An 18,538-nucleotide genomic window follows, 5' to 3' on the forward strand; every position below is an offset into this window, starting at 1 on the left:
TTGTCATTGAAGCCTATACATACGTTTACTTAACTATATATATATAATTCTTTTTCTTTTGCTCCCCATATTTCTGGTTGATTGACTGGTGTGAAAACATGACAAGTGCCATAGGATTTCGGGTTTTCATGCTGACTTGTTTCAATTTTCAATGCCTTCCTATTCATAGATGCAGAAAAACCAGGATTTACTTGGAATGTTCATTTATCAAGACTATCATATCTCTTGTAGTACTGAATGTTCATTTCAAATGGTTTGCATATTGAATTATTACGTGGGAGAATTTAAGTACTGGTTTTCCCTTATAATTCCAGGCAAAGTCATATGCAGACAATTTCAAATGGAATGGCCCAGAAAATACTGGAGTGAAAATTATTAAAATTTTGATTTCTTTTCAAGAACCCGCGAGGATATGACCTGTCAGAGCTTATCATATTACTGCTTCTAATACATCTGATACAAAAGGGTCAAAAAATAAACTAAAGAGCAAATTAGAAAATGGCAGACGACGGAAGCTTACATTTACAACTAAAGAAACATATTAATACGCGCTTATTATTATTTTTTTTTGCAGTTAATATATACAGTAACAGCAGAACTTTAGTAAGTCAAGAAGCTCTGCCGATATTTTCCTCTTCCCAACTTCTTTTTTGGGGCTGCTAGAACAAGTTGCAGAGAGTGACACACAAAGTTAAAAGTAAATGGAGTAAAAACTTTGCATATAGAGCTACTCAAAAGATGCTGACAAAAAATTACCGTACTGTCTCATCTATACATATAGTACTAGCTAGCTCAGATGCAATTTGTCTTAAAACAGCAGTGTACACTTCAAATTTCAAACATTGGAACTAGAATGAGATGCTTTCCTGTTGTGGGATGGAATCTCCATGTGAAGAGGTAGTCCTTTGACTGACATGATAATCTTATCACAATACAGAAAGCTTTGATTGAGCTCTTCTTCCCTTCGCTTCCCCACTCAATCCTCACCCAGCATGAAAACCCATTTGATTTAACTGGCACCCTTGAATCAGATAGATGAAGCATCACTTCCCCACAGATTCTCTTGCATGAGTTGCCACCTGCTTTTCCTTCACCTGTTACCATAGATTCGAGCCATGGACACTCTGGCTGACCCACCATCTCTTTGTAAGCAGAATTTGCCAGTCTAACTTTGTTGTTCGTGTCAGATATCACAGCTGGTAAGGCCTCCGAGTCAAACTCTTCTTCAACCTCCTCTGGTTTCTTTGGAAGTTGCATTGTTGGGTTTAGGCTTGGGTGAGGTGCACCCGACACTGAGCTGGAGCCTACTGCTCGAATAGTCTGAGGTGCTATAATGCTGCTGGAGGGAGGGGCCTCTGGGATTCAATAAAAAGCCCGAAGGACAAATAAGATAGAGGGCCCGAGTCGGAAAGACAAGACTTGACCCAAAAATCACCTTTTCCGGATTTGTCCTCATCCATGGGTCCCACTATGCTCTTTAGGCCCTAGTGGAAATGGCAACACCATAATTATATTTTGTTTCCTCTCCAATGGTGGAATCTGATAAAATCAATGGAAAAAAAAAAAAAGTTGCCTTCCGTTCCTTCAAATTACGTTACTCTCTTGCAATTGGAAGAACGGTGGATCAAAGAGAAGAGTGAAAGCTTCTATGTTTGTCTCTGAGAATCTCGTATTTAGTTTTATCTTTCCTGTTTATGTTGTTAATATGAGGAGAAAGAATCATATTAATATCTATCACGATGAATCATGTCAGCTCGAAACCGACCAACCTATGGGGAGCTTAAGCTTCTCTAGACTCTATGGTATGGATGGTCGTCAATGTGAGAATGATATCTGAGTTTTGTGATTTCTATTAGGTCCACTCAAATGGGATTTTCCTTTTGTTCCATAGCTTGCAATATTGGATAATGACGACTTTGAATCTTGCATGCATGCTCGTTAAGATTTATTTTCTTATTTTAGTGACAAAGACAATGAACTAAAACATCTATTTTATTTGTATTAAGCTTTTCCTGAACTTGCCATCGACATCCTATTCGGGAAACAAAAAGAAGGTCCTTGAAGACATTAATTTTACCAAAGATAATGTTACAATATTTTTTTAACTATCGTGCCGTATAGCTTGTAGGCATGCATATCAAGATTTCTACATATCAGTACAAAAATTAGGTTGGATGATAAATATCATACTGCTAAATAGAAAAGGCAACGATAGAATTGTTTTTCCAGATGATAAATTAAATTAATAAATGTACAAAAATATAAATGTGGTCTCATCCATTTCAGAATCATTCGTGCAAAACATTAAATATGATACAGACGTATGCTTTAACGGAATTCAATCATGTGCGCCTTTTTTGTTTGATTGGGACTCGAGTTTGTTCGCTTTAGCAATTGAAAGAGATAGAAAGCAATTCAGGTTTCAATTGGAAGGAGAATCTTGAGGGAGGGTTTGAAATTTTGTGAAACAGGAGAAAAATCATGAAGTAAAATGAGAACCAGGTCTGACACGTTCAACGATTAATTTGGAATTGAAAATGACGAAGTAAAATGAGAATCGTTTTCAATCAGCAGGAGAAAAGCATGCAAGAACACCAAATGCCAAACTGATATATTTTACGCATAGATTACGAGTCATGGACCGGGCAAAGGCCACAGACTGCCAAAGGCCATGTGCACAAGAGTTTAATGTCTGGGACCATTTTGATCCGGAAGAAGATCCTACAGCGGTCCCATGATCTTTTCCATGGCAATTTATAATCATTAATGTTTCTTAAATCGAGCATCGGCTTTTGGCCTAACTTTAGGTTCACTGATTTCTGTCATTTGTTTTTATAGACTGAGCTCTCATTAAAACAAATTTCTGCCTCTCAATTTCCCTCGAAAAAACTTCTAAAATGCTGAATCCCGGTTCTTTATATTAATAACTTGCAGCTTCTGATTCCATGTATACAGGGCAGGCTAGCTATATGGTCTGCCGTATATATATAGTTTATGAAACCAATACACGAATCATATGGAAGGAAATCTAGGCTGATTTAACTATGTCGTACGTGGTTGAGTAATCTGATATCAGTGTATTGTTTTGCATCAGTGGCAACCATGAGGATTCAACATCATTGGTAAGGCCGAAGAACAGATATTTTGAATGTACTAGGGTGGAATTCAGTCATTCATCATCCTACATGCTCGGGTCAGACTATATTACATCATTGTGGGTTTCTCCCAATCCAATAAAAAACTGGTTCATTATCATGCCGATGATTACGCAAATGTAGCTTTGATCTAATATTCTGAAAAAGTTGATAGCAAGCTTTTGATGTGTTGGCTAGGTGCTCAGCCTGAATCATTAAGAAGTTAAAAGTTCAGGATTAACAGAACTTAAAACATAGTCAAGTACTGAATTCTAGTCAATCACCAAAGGTTCAATTGTCAAAGAAGACTAAAGTCTTCTCAATCTTAAAGACCGAGTCTCCCGAGTGAGAGGCATTCTGAATTTCAGTATGAACAACCAAAGACTTCTGGGAGGAGCGAAGCGATTAAAGCCCCCCATGTGAATTAGAACAGGATGAACAAGGAAAAGTCGAATTTCTTGTGCGCTCTCAACAAATACCAGGCATCAATAGTTCTTGACTTGGTGTTTCAAACTTGAAATTAAATAATTAATATTAATATATAATTAATGGCACTTGGTACTTGGATACGGACTGTGTAGTAATTAAAATATAATTTTTTTTAATTTTTAATTTTTAATTAAGTGTTTGATTATTTAAATTTATCTAAACAAACAAACAATTAAGTCTTTCCAAAATAAATAGAACACTTGGTACTTGAAGTGTACAGTATACTAAATAAAATATTATATTATATTATATTATATTTTAATTTTTAATTAAATGTTTGATTAATTAAGTTTGTTCCAAACAAATAAAAAATTAAATCCGTTCAAAATAGATAAATTAATAAGAACAATCAATTAAATTTATATAAAATAAACAAATAAGTCTGTTCAAATAGATAATTTTTAATTATCTAAAAACGGATAGTTTTTATCTCTTCAAAATAAATAGTTATATCAATAAATAGATATTTAATTAGTTATATAAACTCTTTAGGTTTTCAAAGAAAAGATGGAAACAATTTTAAGAACATTTCCTCTTTTTTCAAATAAACTTCAAATTCTTTTATAAAATTTTATTACAAAAATCTTTTATAAAAATTTAATGATTTTGTAATATGTCGGTGAATATTCGACGGATTGATTTTATCAATGTAAAATGCAATTAATCATTGGATTTTATTATATTTTTTAGATTTATTGTCCGTAACTTTTTGGTATACCAACTAATAAATAATACAATAAAAGCAAATAAAACTTAGCATGTATTGAAATTTTTTCTCAAAATTCTAGATTTATCAAAAACTATAATTTCATATTTACAGTTTTTTGTTCTAACAAGAGGCATTCAAGATTACAGTATGAACAACCAAAGACTTGAGGGAGGAGTGGTCAAAGCCCCCATGTGAATTAGAACAGAGTAAACAGGGAAAAGTCGACTTTCTTGTGTGCACACAACAAATGCCAGGCATCAATAGTTCTTGACCTTTTTGTTTCTTTCTCTTCCAATCACCTTTCAAATAGAAATGTTTCTCAATTGAAGTGTAACGTTGCTAAAGAATACAGTTAGCCATTTGCATAAATCATAGTCTCCACGGTCCAACAGAAGGAGGCTTTGCTGCTTTTGCATACGGTACTTCTAAAAGGAATTTACCTTTCGGAATACATATTCTTTGGATGCCGGATATTTTGAAATGATCTAACATTCATGAGGTCACTCAGGACCCCATCATTTAATGCATTCCAACTCTAACTTTAGATTCCAAAGGTGGTACAGGAAAATAAATAGATAAATAATCTGTTGTAATGAGAGAAAAGGGAAATAATCAGTTTACAATAATGTCTTGGTTAGTACCATGAGTCTGCAACAACTCAGCAAAGGGGACATGTATGTCCGTTTCACATTTGTGGTATTTGGTTTCAAGAAAACTCGAAGCATCCTTAATTAAGTTTTGAATAAAATGGTATCTTCACTAATCCCTTGTTTTTCTGACACATTCTCTGTTTGCTTGTTGAGCAATAATCTCATCCCAACTTTAAATGATGGTGATTGAAGAAGATTCTAGTTGGTGAAGATGAAAGAATTTGCAGTTTTGGACCAAAAGAAAGGGTCCCTTTTAGAGAATCCTGACAGTAAAAGAGTATTAAAGGCATAAGAGAGTATTAATTATTTAGTTCCCATATGTAATGGGAGAAGAAAAAGATGAAAAAATGAAACAGTACTGTTTAAGTGTCTATTGAAGTGGCCGGCTTGACACATTCTTTTGAAGTGACATTGTTACCCTCTTTATAACCCATCTAATCAGCTATCACTTACAAACTAATCGGAGACTATATATAAACATCAAAGGCATGCAGGAAACAGAGGTATAGGCTATTAAGTGAGCAGTAAAATACATTCACTTTTTATTGAAAAGACAGCGCCATTGTTGTTCAGGCCGCTGTATTTCTACTACATTTATACATGAACTGCTAACCGTTTCCCTTGTCACTACTGTTACCAATTACCATCGTTTCCTCTCTCTCTTACCTAGGCACAAACTGTCTCTCAAAGCCAACAGGCAAATTTGATTGATTCACATAAGAAAAAACACGAGGGCGAAAGAATTGAAGAAAGGACAAGTAGTCTAGGATTTTAGTGTGATTCGTTTGGTCTTGTACGGCTCTAACCTCCTATTCTGTTTATATACACAAAAGCTTCAAGAGTTTGCATGTATGTGAAAATTCAAGAGAGAAAAAGAGAGGGTTCCTTTCACTATTCATAGCAAATTCATTTCCTTTTCTATCTTTGTTAGACACAAGGGGAGAAGGTTGTCAAGCAAAACACATTTTTGTTGTTTGGTTGGAGAGAAAGAGTGTGATAATGAATGCATCAGCTTCACAATGTGGTAGTGGCTGTGAGTCTGGTTGGACTCTCTACTTAGATCAATCCTCTTACTCTCAAACTAGGTGTCAAAAGTTTGGTGGGAACTTTGATGAGGATTATGGAGGGAAAGGAGCTAGATTCGTGGTTGAAGACGATGAGGAGGACTTATCCATGGTGTCTGATGCATCTTCTGGTCCAAGACATTATTGCGAAAATTATGAGGAATGCCTTGATGAAAATGGGAGCTTCTGTTCTGCTCCTGCAGCCTCTGAACCAGCTAAGAAAAGCAGCAAAAATAAAAAGAAGATCAAAGAACATAGTAGCAATCAAAAGCATTCTTATCTTGATGACACTGCCAGCTCCCCTGTAACAAGCTTTTCCAATGCAAGTTCCACATCCTGACTACAATATTCTTATAACTGTCTATATACTAATATACCTGTCTTTTCATTTGTAACAAAATAAAGCAATAATGGGTGCTCTTGGTGTATGTTTAGAAGAACTTCAAGAAAGAAGCTTCAATAGATCTGTTGGACTTTTCACAAGGTTTCTCGGGTACACATTTTAAGGTACCAAGTAGTAACTTTCTCCTTCTTTAAAACAGTTTGTCTTCCATTATTATATATATTTTCTCATGAATTGAAACTTAGCTATGCCACCTGTGAGCTTCTTTCAGGGTAAATCGGCATTCCAGAAAAAAATTGGTTTCCTGAAATCTGGAAAAGGTTCAAAAGATGCAGGTTAGTCTTTGCTTTTAGCTACCCATAGATATTCATATTCTTCTCGGGAAATTTCGGCATTTAGAATATGATGCATCTGTGACCTAAAAAAGGATATTTGATGGTTAGATATGCCTAATTTGTATTGTATTAATCTCTTGGAACAGGTGGCTTCCAGAAAAGAAGCTGGGAATGACAAAAGGGTAACCTGCAACAGCTTTTGTCTCTACTACTGCAGCTTCTCTGGAGAGAGAAATGGGAGGAATGTGTATAAAAAGGCCTTAGATTTCAAAGGGATCTTGTTCCTTCCTTTTTATTCTTGTTTTCTTTTCCTTTTTTATCCAATTCTACTTTTTATTTGTTCCTGTCAATGCAATGGGAAACAACCTGAGAACATTATTAGTGATAGTCACTTATGAAAATTGTAGGTTTTCTCCCATTTATTTTCTAGAGATCATCATGCATAGACCATGTAATTGATGGTGCCCCATACAGTAGAATCTGATTTTATTAGCACATAATCTATTTCTTCAGGTTTATCCAGCTTAGAGTGTAATATCTAAAACTAGTAATTCCCTCAAGGAATGTTCTGCCGACCATTATTTTCCCCTTGATTGTATGGAACACTTGAAATTTTGAATGCTGAACTGAGAATTCGCGGAATCCACAAAAAAATTTGCTGTTCAAATTTCAACGGCCTTTAATTTGTTGTTCAAATTTCAAAACTGTCAGAAAGACTAGCCTCTATCTTTTTTAAAAAACCGTTCTGGCAGAATGATAGAAAGGCTTATGAACAAAATTAACCCTGGAAACTTTATATTTAACTCAAAAAAAAAAAAAAGATCATTACAGAAAATAGCTGTTGTCCTTGGATGGACAGGTTGTCTCTGCATTTGCCATTAATCAAGCGAGTACCTTGTAGGCCATTTGTGCCCATCCAGCCACACACCAAACACAAAAATTGAAGAGAGTACAAGGCCATTATAAAAGCGTACCAATCCGGAAAATCCCAGATGGCAGCAAAAAATGACCCACCATTTTCCATTTCTGCAATTGCCAGCCTAGCTCAAAACTAGGTGGGGTTGGTAAATTTGGTAACCTATGCTTATTCCAGATTCAGAACAGACAAATATTTCAGATGGAAGGAAGCAAAAGGCAAGCTTCATTTTCCACCAAAAGGTCCCAAAAGCACCAACCCATCACCCCTAACTAAGTAGCTATCAACCAAGAACGTGATCCATACATAATAGTGATACAATTATTGAATATTGTTTGGTGGGTTTCCTTTCAAAATCTTTTTAGTGAAGCTGTTTTCCAAGGCCATCCTGAGAATTAGAAAGCATATCATATCTTGGAAAGGGACTTGGACCTTAGGAAAAGGACAATACTTCCTCTCTTGTCCTTTCAGTCCTTTCTTGTCCATTTTACTTTGATAAAATAATATCTTAGTGTATTCACTTTTAAGGTTAATGCCAACTACAAAACACGATAAAACCAACGTTGCAATATTTCACATTAAAATCACACTTAGCATGGATTTATGGTCGAGAACTCGAGGCATATATACATGCACTGTATTACACAATTTTTTTTTATCTTATGAATCATAACTTCTCAAAAATGTCTGCAGTGCTGCTATATCGTCCTGTCAGTAGCTTTCAGATATGAAGACAGGACCTGGGAGGGGAGGCATGGCAAGTGGGTTTTGCTGTTCCGAAACTCCGCTGCAATTGGCTTGAAATTCAGAATATCTTCTGCAAGCTGGCAGAGAGAACTCCAACTTACCCTAAGACTAATCTAGTACTGTAACTAATAGGTTCTTTCTTTCTTTCTTTTCCCATTTCAAGTTAATTTTAACAAAGCCAAAAAAATAAGGAGAAATTGCACCGTAAATCCTGAAAGTTCAGCGAGGATAAAATGATAACTAGATATACATGAGAAGATAAAATATACTGTATCAAACTTAATATATTTTTTAAAAAAGCTTGTAACATCAAATATTAAAGTAATATCAATCACATTAAGAACTTTTCTTGTTCCTTTTATTTTTAAGGAACTATAGTATCTAACAGGGGTGATAATTTTTTGTTTGATTATTTCGATTAATGCATAATATTATAAATTTTAAAATCAAATTCAAATCCGAACAGATTTTTAAAAAATAAATTAATTAATTTGAATTAGATTTTATCGGTTTGATTAGATTTTTTAAAATTAATAATTTTTAATTATTTTTACTATTATTTTCATATTATTTTAAATATATTTAAATAAATTTAGATATAAAATAATTATTTTTATTTAATAAATATTTAAAAAATATAGAAGGGTTTTCTTTTGCTATTGAATTGCTGTTATTTTATTCACATATTGGTTTTGGCTGCCATGGGAGGGAAATGTTTTGTATCATACCAATCAATAAATATCTATATTTTGCTGGTTCAGCTTTGATTTAGACAATGTTTCTTCCTTGGTCAGTTTTGCAGGGAAAGAAACATTGAGATGATTGGCTTTAGCCTTGAAGATAATGCCCCTGGGTCAACAGACTCTCCATTGATGATGAGAAAGATCTTAACATTTACAATTTATTGGGTTGTTGTGCTTTCTTTTCATGATAGAATGTTTATGTTTGCTTTGATGTGCATAGCTTGTCTAAATTTCCAGCATGCTTCATGTAATTGTTGCATTTGCCCCCTCTGATCTTTCATATATCCCTCAATATTACTGATAGGCAGATGTATAAGCACTGATTTTGTCTTTTTCCCTTTCTCTCAAATTTCCTTATGTATATTCTTTTGTGAAAACCAATCACTTTTCAAATTATGTTTATGGCATCCAATATTTTGTTTCATAGGTTACACTGTTGTCTTGGGAATGCATTGTGATAAGATATTGCTTTATATTTAATTGAGAGCTTTGTGGGTGATCATGTGGTGTATTTTTCTCATGGCTCCCTCATCATCATAGCCTTTAACTTTCTTGAAACAACTTCATTGCTGAAGTATGGTTCCACTGTTGCATGTACTGTTTGGTTGGTGTTAGAAAATAAAATTGAGTTATATTTTAATTATAAGGTTATAACTAATTATACAATAAGTATTAATTACTATACATGCCATAGAAGTAAAAATAATGAAAAGAAATGGCTTGAAATGCCAAATAGAAATATGTTATGCTTGAAATGGCTTTGGTTGTGTCATGGTCTCCAAATAGTTTTTAATGTATATGCAAGTAAACGATGAAAAATATAATATTTAATGTCTACATTTATAATTTTATCAAATCTATTTGAGATTATTAAAATGAGCTCAAATACAAAAATGAAACTCAATAGAACTCAAATTGAGCTTTCTAGCATTGAGTTTTCTAATGAAGTCAAGTTCAAATTTGACAATATATTGACTCGATTCAGCTTAGATATATCCCAACAAGATAATCGAACGCACATAAATTTGCATTTGCATCAATTTTAGTATAGAGCTTCTTTTTGGCCCGGAAATTTCATTATTTTGGCATGCAATTCTATGTCAATTACATGATTTATATATAATATGAAAAAGGCTAACTAGTGCCATATATTATATAGAATAACATTTCATCAACTGTTGGTATTATTTGATGTCCCTATTACAAAGGCTGTTCAGATATCCACCTTTGAAACATTGCCAGACATTCTGCAGGCTTGTACTCAGGAGCTGTGTGCCCTCCTCCCTGCAAAATCAACCGAATATGTAAGAAGGAAAGAAAATGAAAACAACCGATTTCCTTTAATTAAATGACCTTTTTTTTTCTTTATAGGAATAAAGAAATGAAACAGAAACTGAAAAGCTTCCTTGCCTTGACAGTGGCAAATGTCATCCTGTTAGAATAAGTTCTTGTATATCTGCAGAATGTGGTCATCCAAAATCCCAAGTTAGCTTCTCTCCTAAAGATCATAATTTAAAATAAATAAAGAAAAAAAATCCCAATGATCAGCAGATTGACCCTGCAACTTGGCCTTGTAGTATCCATGGCCGCCAATCATCAACAATTGTATAGTTCAGAGATCTTATCCATGCTTGAGTTGACAAGAATGGCACGAGCAGGTCATGGTCGCCACTGCATTAAAACCAAAACGATAACAACAATTCAAATGTACCAAGTAAAAAATAAAATAAATTAGAGTCATCTCAATTCATACCTGTATATTAAAGCGCGGTAGCCTCTGGCGCTGAGGTTTGCATGATACTGAAAGCTGCTTAGAACATCGATGTTATAAGGTAATCCTAAATTGCAGCGCAGCCATTGTCCTATGCTTCCCTGCATCAGATCAGAAGAGTTGCTTCTTTATTATATTCTCTTGCTGTTTCAAACACCAGTTTTTTTTTTGTAACAACAAATCAAAGTCGTACGTTTCTAATGTGGAGAGCTTTTCGGACATTATCATCGTTAGCCCAATAATAAGATAGCAAGTATGAGTAAGACTGCAGGCAAGAAATTAAAATCAATCAAAATAGAGTGCAGGAGAACGGTTAGGTGCCTATATATAATAGTGAGCAGTTTAGGAGAACGTGTAATTTACACGACAGCCAACTGTAGGGAGCGGTGGTGGGTCTTGTTCATCGTCGAGGGGTTTTTGATCATGGTGTTCATCTAGATAACGCCTTGTACCGATCTCTTGTGGCTTCGGGGAGGCGAAACCGCAGATAGGTTCCAAAATTTGGCCAGTTTGAATTCCTGAGATACACTGAGAAATGCAGAATTGAAATAGGAATCAAATTATAAATAATGAATCAGAACCGGAAGAAAACAACAAAAAAAGATGTTTTTTTTTTTTAAATTTATAAAAAAAAAAAAATCCGGGCATATACCATGGAGAAATATTGAATATCTTTCCGGCACTCCTCGTTACTGGGATCTAAATTTTGATAATCTTCCTCACAATTTCTCTTCAATGACTGGAAAAGGTCCATAAAACTCATTGCTTAATAACATCCTTTTCTTGCATCTTTTTGGGACATGAGTGGCAAAATTTGGAGAAGAGTTTGAGGGATTAGATTACTGCACCTCATAGAGTTCATCAGAAATTAGTCCCATTCCGTGAACATATGGAATCTGGAGGTTGGCTTCGAGATTTGGCTCTGTTTTGGGATTCCCCAGTATGTATCCCTGAAAGCAATCAGAATCCATCGCCTCACCAAATACTCATTAATGTTGTTTGTTAAGGACATTAAGGTACATGTTTTAGAAATCCATTCTAGTAAATTATAAGTATTAGTGGGACGGTGTGTTTGCATTTATTCTCAAAATGGAACAAGAGGGAGGACACAATTCCAAACCTGTAGGTTAATCAATGGTCTGATACCTTCTTCATTTCCTGCATGGTTATATGAAAAGGTAAAAAGACTACGTTCATCTTCACAAGATATCAAATTTCTTTTTCAATTTATAGCATTTACCATTTGAGATCTCTTGAGCAAGGATTGGGATAGGAATGCCAGAATACGAGTCCCCACAAACATAAACTGGGCTTGAAATGAAGTTTGGATGATCCACCAGCCACTTCAAATTGGAAAATTTTGGTTCAGATCTACTTAATTAAAGTCTATTGATGAAAAATTTTTTGAACCTAGTCAGAATTGCTTAAAAAAGATGTGGATGTACCTTCCTAAGAAATTGGTAAAGCTGATGAACTTGTATGAAATCACCGGTCCTTGCAGCAAGACTGTTTCTTGCATAGGAGAATCCTGTACCAACTGGTGAATCTATAAATATGATGTTAGACACCTGAAAAAAAATACAGTTCAGTATTTTCCAAACTTTATTCAGAAATCTTAAAAGAAAGAACAGATGAGAAAAGGAAAAGGACACTTTTTCCTGTCCAGTAAATCGCATAATCACCTTTGTCCATGAGTATGGATTCAATACCAGTGTCGGCAAGCTTCCGTTGTACTCCACGTCTGCCTTGAAATTCAATGGACCTGCAATATTATGAAAAATGCTCAGACCTTACGAAATGGTTTTGTCAATTTGATTACCTTATATCGACTTATCATCTAACATCTGATGCAATTTTACATAGTTCCCTTTGCGGACTAAAACTGTTGATTAATACGAAATGGTCATGTCAGAAGTGTCAAGTAAGGTACAACTAATTAACGCAATGCTACTCATGTCGAATATGGCTGTCTTACCAATTTCAAAAGCAAGACCTGAGAAGGCAGAGCAGCCAGGGCCACCACTCAACCAAAGCAGAAGAGGGTCCTCCTCAGGAACTCTCTCCGACTTTACAAAGTAGTAGAAGAGCTGAATATCCCCTGCTTCATCCACACCCACATATCTGACAAAAACATGCACATAACTATTATATCAAAGAACTATCTTTACGACCAAAAAGTGCAAAAATTACCACAGATATTCATTAGATTACCCGGTTTCAAGCTCAAAAGGGAGAGGCCCCTCAAATCCAGGAAGAAACTTGACAGCAGAATGAGCAAAAGCGAGCTTTGAGCAAACCTGAAAAAGAAAGAACAAAAAGAATAGCAGAGCCATCTTATTTTGTATTGCCATTGATTTAGCTATCCTATATAGTGTGGCATTGAGGACATAGGATAAGCATTTGACACAAACGAGTGGCCAACGTCCATGAAAGCAGCAAAGAAATTCAAAGAGGATGACAGTTGATAGAGAATCCAGACTTCTCAGTAAGGACTGCTTGTCTGTATTTGTATTTATGTGAATAGAGTCAGTGGCTACGGTTTACTTGACCTTTCATCGGACATCTTAAAGGATATGGTGACAAAATTGAAGTTAAAGTACTCCGAAAAACACTTCTGAAATTACTGCTACATCGATCTTCCTCTGTGGTAAGCTTGCCATAATTGAGATAGCAACTCTTCCACTTTAGGCCATGACATGTTTATTATTTAAAATTTTTTTTTTTTCCTGTCAGTCTATGAAATGTCATTTAATTGTTGTGTTTTTATATCATTGTTAATCGAAAGAAAAAGCACACCATTTTCATAGTTGTTGTTGTAAACCACGGGCTGCTTGGAATCGAATTGATCGATTAGTAACCACGCATATAGCCTAATGGTGACATCCCATTACCAGTTGATGAGATTTATGTTTTTGGGCCATAGTTGGAATTTACAAACAAGCCATTGAGCTTCGAAGGCCCAAACAAAACAACGTAGAAATTTGGAATTTGCTTTGGCCATGTTCACTATTTTTCCCATTTTTATTAATAAAATCATTCTCAAAGTTATTTTCAAAAAAAAAAAAAAAAAAGAAAATCATTCTCAAAGGAAAGTCATTCTTGGCAACCTTCCATTCAAGATGTAAAAGATAGACCCCAAGAAAAACCTGAATAAGAAGAACGAAAAGCCATACCCAGAAAAAGAAAGAAGGAAAAATATTATTATGCATGAAACCCGTTTAACTCTGTATAGACTAGTGATAGAAACTACTTTGATTCAAACATGAACCCTAAACAATTCCATTAACCATACTATCATAATTGAAAACAACTTTCCAAAAAAGATCTCAAAACAACAAAAGAAGTGAAACAATAAAGAGAGAAAAGAGAGGTTCTTTTGCTTCCCTTTATATGCAATTACAGACAGAATCAATAGGAATCAAAAGAAACACTTCTTCTTGTGACAGAATAGCTTTTGCTTCTCGGATACAAAAAATCTTGCTTCTTATCAACAACAACAGCATCATTTTCTTCAAATTCACAAGGCTTGTCTTCATCAATTCTTCCCATCCCTATACTGCAACTCTTTGGCAACCCTTTTGATCCCATCTGTAACCTCAATTGTTGTTGCAAAAACATCTCCACTTCATTCCTATGACCCAAGCTCCTAACAGATGCAGCTCTAACAAGCTCTCTAAGATCTTCATTGTCGTTAGATGTTGTTGAGCTTGTACTAAAGCTCCTCGGCAAGCCTGAGTATTGCCCTGTGTAGTCCGCCGAGCCTTGTCCACAGCTGACCCTTGAAGCACAACTTGTTAAACTTCTAACATAAAGATCCCTAGCTTTTCCTAACGCTCTAAAGGGAACTGTAATGAACCGCACGAACTTGTTATGGCTGTATCCTTTGCTTCTCATACTACAATTTTGAGGTATAAAATCTGGAGATTCGATGTTTGGAAAGTGATCCAAAAATGGGGTTTGACAAAAATAAAAATAAAAAGCTTGGAAAAGAATTCCGAGGAGAAGAGTTAAGTATCGGAAGCCTTTTTTAAAGTCGTTGAGTAGTAATTACTAATGGCAGGCCGAGATGCTGTTGGATTTGGACTTTTCCAAAAAGCACGCAGGATTATACAAAACCATTAGATACGAACAAATATGTGGAGTGTGTCATGGCATTGAAAAAACAACAGCCGTATATTGAAGAATTTGACTGCCAAAAACTCATGAGAGCTTCACTTTATAATGCAAGCCGCATTCACATTCCCATCTGGGCCTAGTTTTCAACCGGCTATACCTGACCTGCCTGCCTCGAAGACCCTTTTAGTCTCTGCTAGACATTTTGTATTAATGTTTATTCTCTTAAATCTTAACTCGCACCAAATAAAGATTAAAAAAGTTTGGAAGATTATTCCCGTGACAATGAAATAATGAACCTACAAATAATTGATTAAACTAAAATAAAAGAATAGGGACAAGTACATATGACCAAAATATTTCCAAGAAAACCCAAGCAACCCATGCCTTACACAATTATTTGTCAATGCAATAAATGAAAAGGAAAGGAAGTTCAAACATACTTTTCATTTATATAAAGGACAAATAAAAAACAGCTTATTTTTACTAATAGTAATAATAGAAGAATAGAATTATCATATAGTACTAGTATCTTTCAAACTTTGAATTGAATTTGAACCTAAAAAACCACCTCTTTGACCCATACATAACTTTATAATTTAGAAATACAAAAATGTAACTTCGGTTTTAATATTAAATAAACAAAACAAAAGTATCTAATACAGTACCATTAAGGTTAGAAGGTTGTTAAATACTTCATTAAAATGAATCCGAAATTTAACCCAATTAATTAATATAATCATTTTTTAAAAAATAACTTTTTTTTTTAATTTTCAGATTACAACAATTTCATTAAAATACAAACAGATGCTTACTTGAAATAAAATCAGACAGGCTTAGAAGGAAACGTTAAAGCCCATTATTTGGCCCAATGGTGATTAATAATGGGCTTTACTGACCCAATATGCTCAATAAAAGAATCCCTTAAGTACTAACGGTCCGCTCATCTGCTCCGTTAGTCTTCGACTTCTCCACCTGCTCTGGCTGCTATCGCTATTGCCATTGTCATTGCCTTTGCTAAACGGTATACAGGTTGAATGTAATTGGACTAAATATATATTAATTATTGAATTAATGGCACTTGGAACGTGCGGTGCAATAAAGCTAACCAAGGCACTAGAGTCACTATGGGGCTGATGAGAAAAGCCAACCACTTAAGGTGATAAGAATCAGTGGGATTTCTCATACTTCACTGATTGAAGATAATGCTGCACTTGATGAGATAATAGGGCAAATTTCTTCACTTAATTCCCTAGGCTAAGGTCCAAATTGGGTAGAGCAGAAACAGTCAGACACTTGAGTCTCCAAATTGGAGAGTAACACAAACTTTCAGATATTCCATTGTTTAATTAAAAGCAGGCTTAGCACTTTTAGAATCAATTCCAAGAGTTCGGCTAGGGAAAGTAGGATAAAAAGTTATGTTGCCTTAAGCCAAAGTCCAGTCCGAGCCAGCCCATGGTCGCTTATATTGGTTCTTAGAAGAATACCGATTTGTTATCTTGGTCAAGTTCCAATAATTTAATGAGAGTTGAGGCAGAGGGAAGGTGGCAGAGAACCAGAGATGCATGGTTCCCACAGGCACGTGTCGGGTGCTGTGATGGACGACGTTAATTGTTCTTCAAAATATTTTGCAAGGGACAGTAACGTCGTTTTAAGTTAAATCATTGTCTAACTGGTCAATTAAGGATATATTTTATGTATAAAATTATTGATAGGGTAAAATAATAATTATTTTATATTATATTTAATTTATATTTAAAGAAATGGATAAAAATTATAAGAAAAATTAATATTTTTTTATATAGGATCATTTATTTTTTTTAAGTGAAAAGAATTATTTGTAATTTATATAATTAAATTTATATGTTCAATTATATTCTTAAAAATTATATTAATAATTTAATTATATAAAATTTTAAAAAATAATTTTAACAAATAAATAAATTATTTTATTTTAATTTTTGTATATATCAAATCATATATATATATTATATTACAACATACATAGTTATTATATAACAATTATGACATAAATGTTTATATGGACAACCTCTTTTTTTGACACATAAAATAATTCGTATAACTTTTCATTATGATAACACATAAAATATTTATTAATTTTAAATTATTTACAAAAAATATATTTTTAAAAATTATTAAATTATCTAAAATTTTAAATTTTAATCAAAAACAAATTTTAAAGTAATTTATCTTTTTTAATTTATCTGTAATTAACATGAGTATTTAAATTTATCACAACTTTACAAAATATTATTAATATCTTTAATTTTTTTTTATAAATAATCCTTACATTATCTTCAGTTTTTCAATATATTTCACAGGTGAAAAAAAATATATAAATATCAAAACTATTTCAGAAAAGTTTTTCTTATATATCACTTCATCTCAATTTAAAATCAATTTTAAAATAATTTATCTTTTTCAATTTATCTGTAGTTAACATGAGTATTTAAATTTATCACAACTTTTAAAAATATCATTTAATATCTTTAATATTTTTTATAAATAATCATTGTATTATCTTTACCTTTTGAATATATTTCATAAAGGAAATGTGAAAAATATATATATAAATACCAGAACAACTTCAAGAAAATTTTTATGTACATTATCTTATCTCAATTTAAAATTAATTTAAAAGTAATTTATTTTTTTGAATTTATCTACAGTTAACATAAATATTTAAATTCATCACAATTTTTTAAAAACTTATGTAATATTTTTAATATTTTTTTATAAATAATCCTTACATTATCTTCAGTTTTTAAATATATTTCACAAAGTAAATATGAAAAAATATATATAAATACCAGAACAACTTTAAAAAAACCCTCATTATTGATAATTCTTAATTATATAGCTTTCCTAAAGTCCTATAGATTTAAACATATTTTTCCCTAGTATTAATTTAATCTCTTTTTTTATTAGTCTATTTTTACTATAGGAACTAATATCTTTTTTTTGATAATAGATATTATTTCACTAAACATATTATCCATTCAATCAGGTAAGATTTTTTTTTTCAAATCAACTATAATATTTTTTTAAGAAACTATAAAAACAAAAATTTTTGGTATTTCACTAAATTATTTATAAAAAATTTATTTTAAAAATTATTAAATTATCTAAAATTTTAAAATTTAATCAAAAACAAATTTAAAACTAATTTTAAAGTAATTTATTTTTTTTAATTTATCTGCAATTAACATGAATATTTAAATTTATCACAACTTTTAAAAATATTATTTAATATCTTTAATTTTTTTTATAAATAATTCTTACATTATTTTCAGCTTTTCAATATATTTCACAAAGAAAATGTGAAAAAAAAATATAAATACCAAAACAACTTCAGAAAAGTTTATCTTGTACATTATTTTATCTTAATTTAAAATCAATTTTAAAGTAATTTATTTTTTTTAATTTATCTGTATTTAATATAAATATTTAAATTTATTACAACTTTTAAAAATATTATTTAATATCTTTAATATTTTTTATAA

At 32.7% G+C, this 18,538-nt stretch overlaps 2 protein-coding genes and 2 pseudogenes across 5 annotated transcripts; 1 reads left to right on the forward strand and 3 right to left on the reverse strand.

The window, feature by feature from the left end:
* Positions 1–447: 447 nt before the first annotated feature.
* LOC149513048 (uncharacterized) lies at positions 448–1,460 on the reverse strand (annotated as a pseudogene).
* Positions 1,461–5,874: 4,414 nt separating this feature from the next.
* Positions 5,875–7,428, forward strand: LOC149513049 (protein SOB FIVE-LIKE 5-like; annotated as a pseudogene). Its single transcript, XR_016330789.1, has 4 exons — positions 5,875–6,368; positions 6,482–6,553; positions 6,661–6,724; positions 6,871–7,428. The product of XR_016330789.1 is annotated as a protein SOB FIVE-LIKE 5-like (transcript).
* A 2,742-nt stretch (positions 7,429–10,170) lies between these two features.
* LOC111315467 (serine carboxypeptidase-like 7) lies at positions 10,171–13,352 on the reverse strand. Of its 3 annotated transcripts, XM_022917189.2 has the most exons (14): positions 13,113–13,323; positions 12,877–13,022; positions 12,584–12,663; positions 12,347–12,469; positions 12,142–12,244; positions 12,022–12,059; positions 11,750–11,851; positions 11,554–11,640; positions 11,265–11,429; positions 11,095–11,166; positions 10,884–11,002; positions 10,688–10,801; positions 10,541–10,586; positions 10,171–10,414 (listed from the first exon to the last, which is right to left on the reverse strand). In XM_022917189.2, the coding sequence occupies exons 1-14, from the start codon at positions 13,250–13,252 to the stop codon at positions 10,331–10,333; spliced, it is 1,419 nt and encodes a 472-aa protein (XP_022772924.1). In that variant the 5' UTR covers positions 13,253–13,323; the 3' UTR covers positions 10,171–10,330. The 3 variants fall into 3 exon arrangements, with proteins under 3 accessions (XP_022772924.1, XP_089605358.1, XP_089605357.1); XM_089749232.1 differs by having other exon boundaries at positions 12,347–12,663; positions 13,113–13,352; XM_089749231.1 differs by lacking the exon at positions 11,095–11,166 and having other exon boundaries at positions 12,347–12,663; positions 13,113–13,344.
* A 730-nt stretch (positions 13,353–14,082) lies between these two features.
* Positions 14,083–14,918, reverse strand: LOC111315468 (uncharacterized). The gene has a single exon (XM_022917190.2). The coding sequence runs from the start codon at positions 14,793–14,795 to the stop codon at positions 14,310–14,312; it is 486 nt and encodes a 161-aa protein (XP_022772925.1). The 5' UTR covers positions 14,796–14,918; the 3' UTR covers positions 14,083–14,309.
* Between the last annotated feature and the right edge of the window lie 3,620 nt (positions 14,919–18,538).

This window comes from Durio zibethinus, chromosome 20 (genome assembly GCF_047325235.1).
Source record: "Durio zibethinus cultivar Kanyao isolate XHJ-2024 chromosome 20, ASM4732523v1, whole genome shotgun sequence".
In the NCBI taxonomy this organism is placed as follows: domain Eukaryota; kingdom Viridiplantae; phylum Streptophyta; class Magnoliopsida; order Malvales; family Malvaceae; genus Durio; species Durio zibethinus.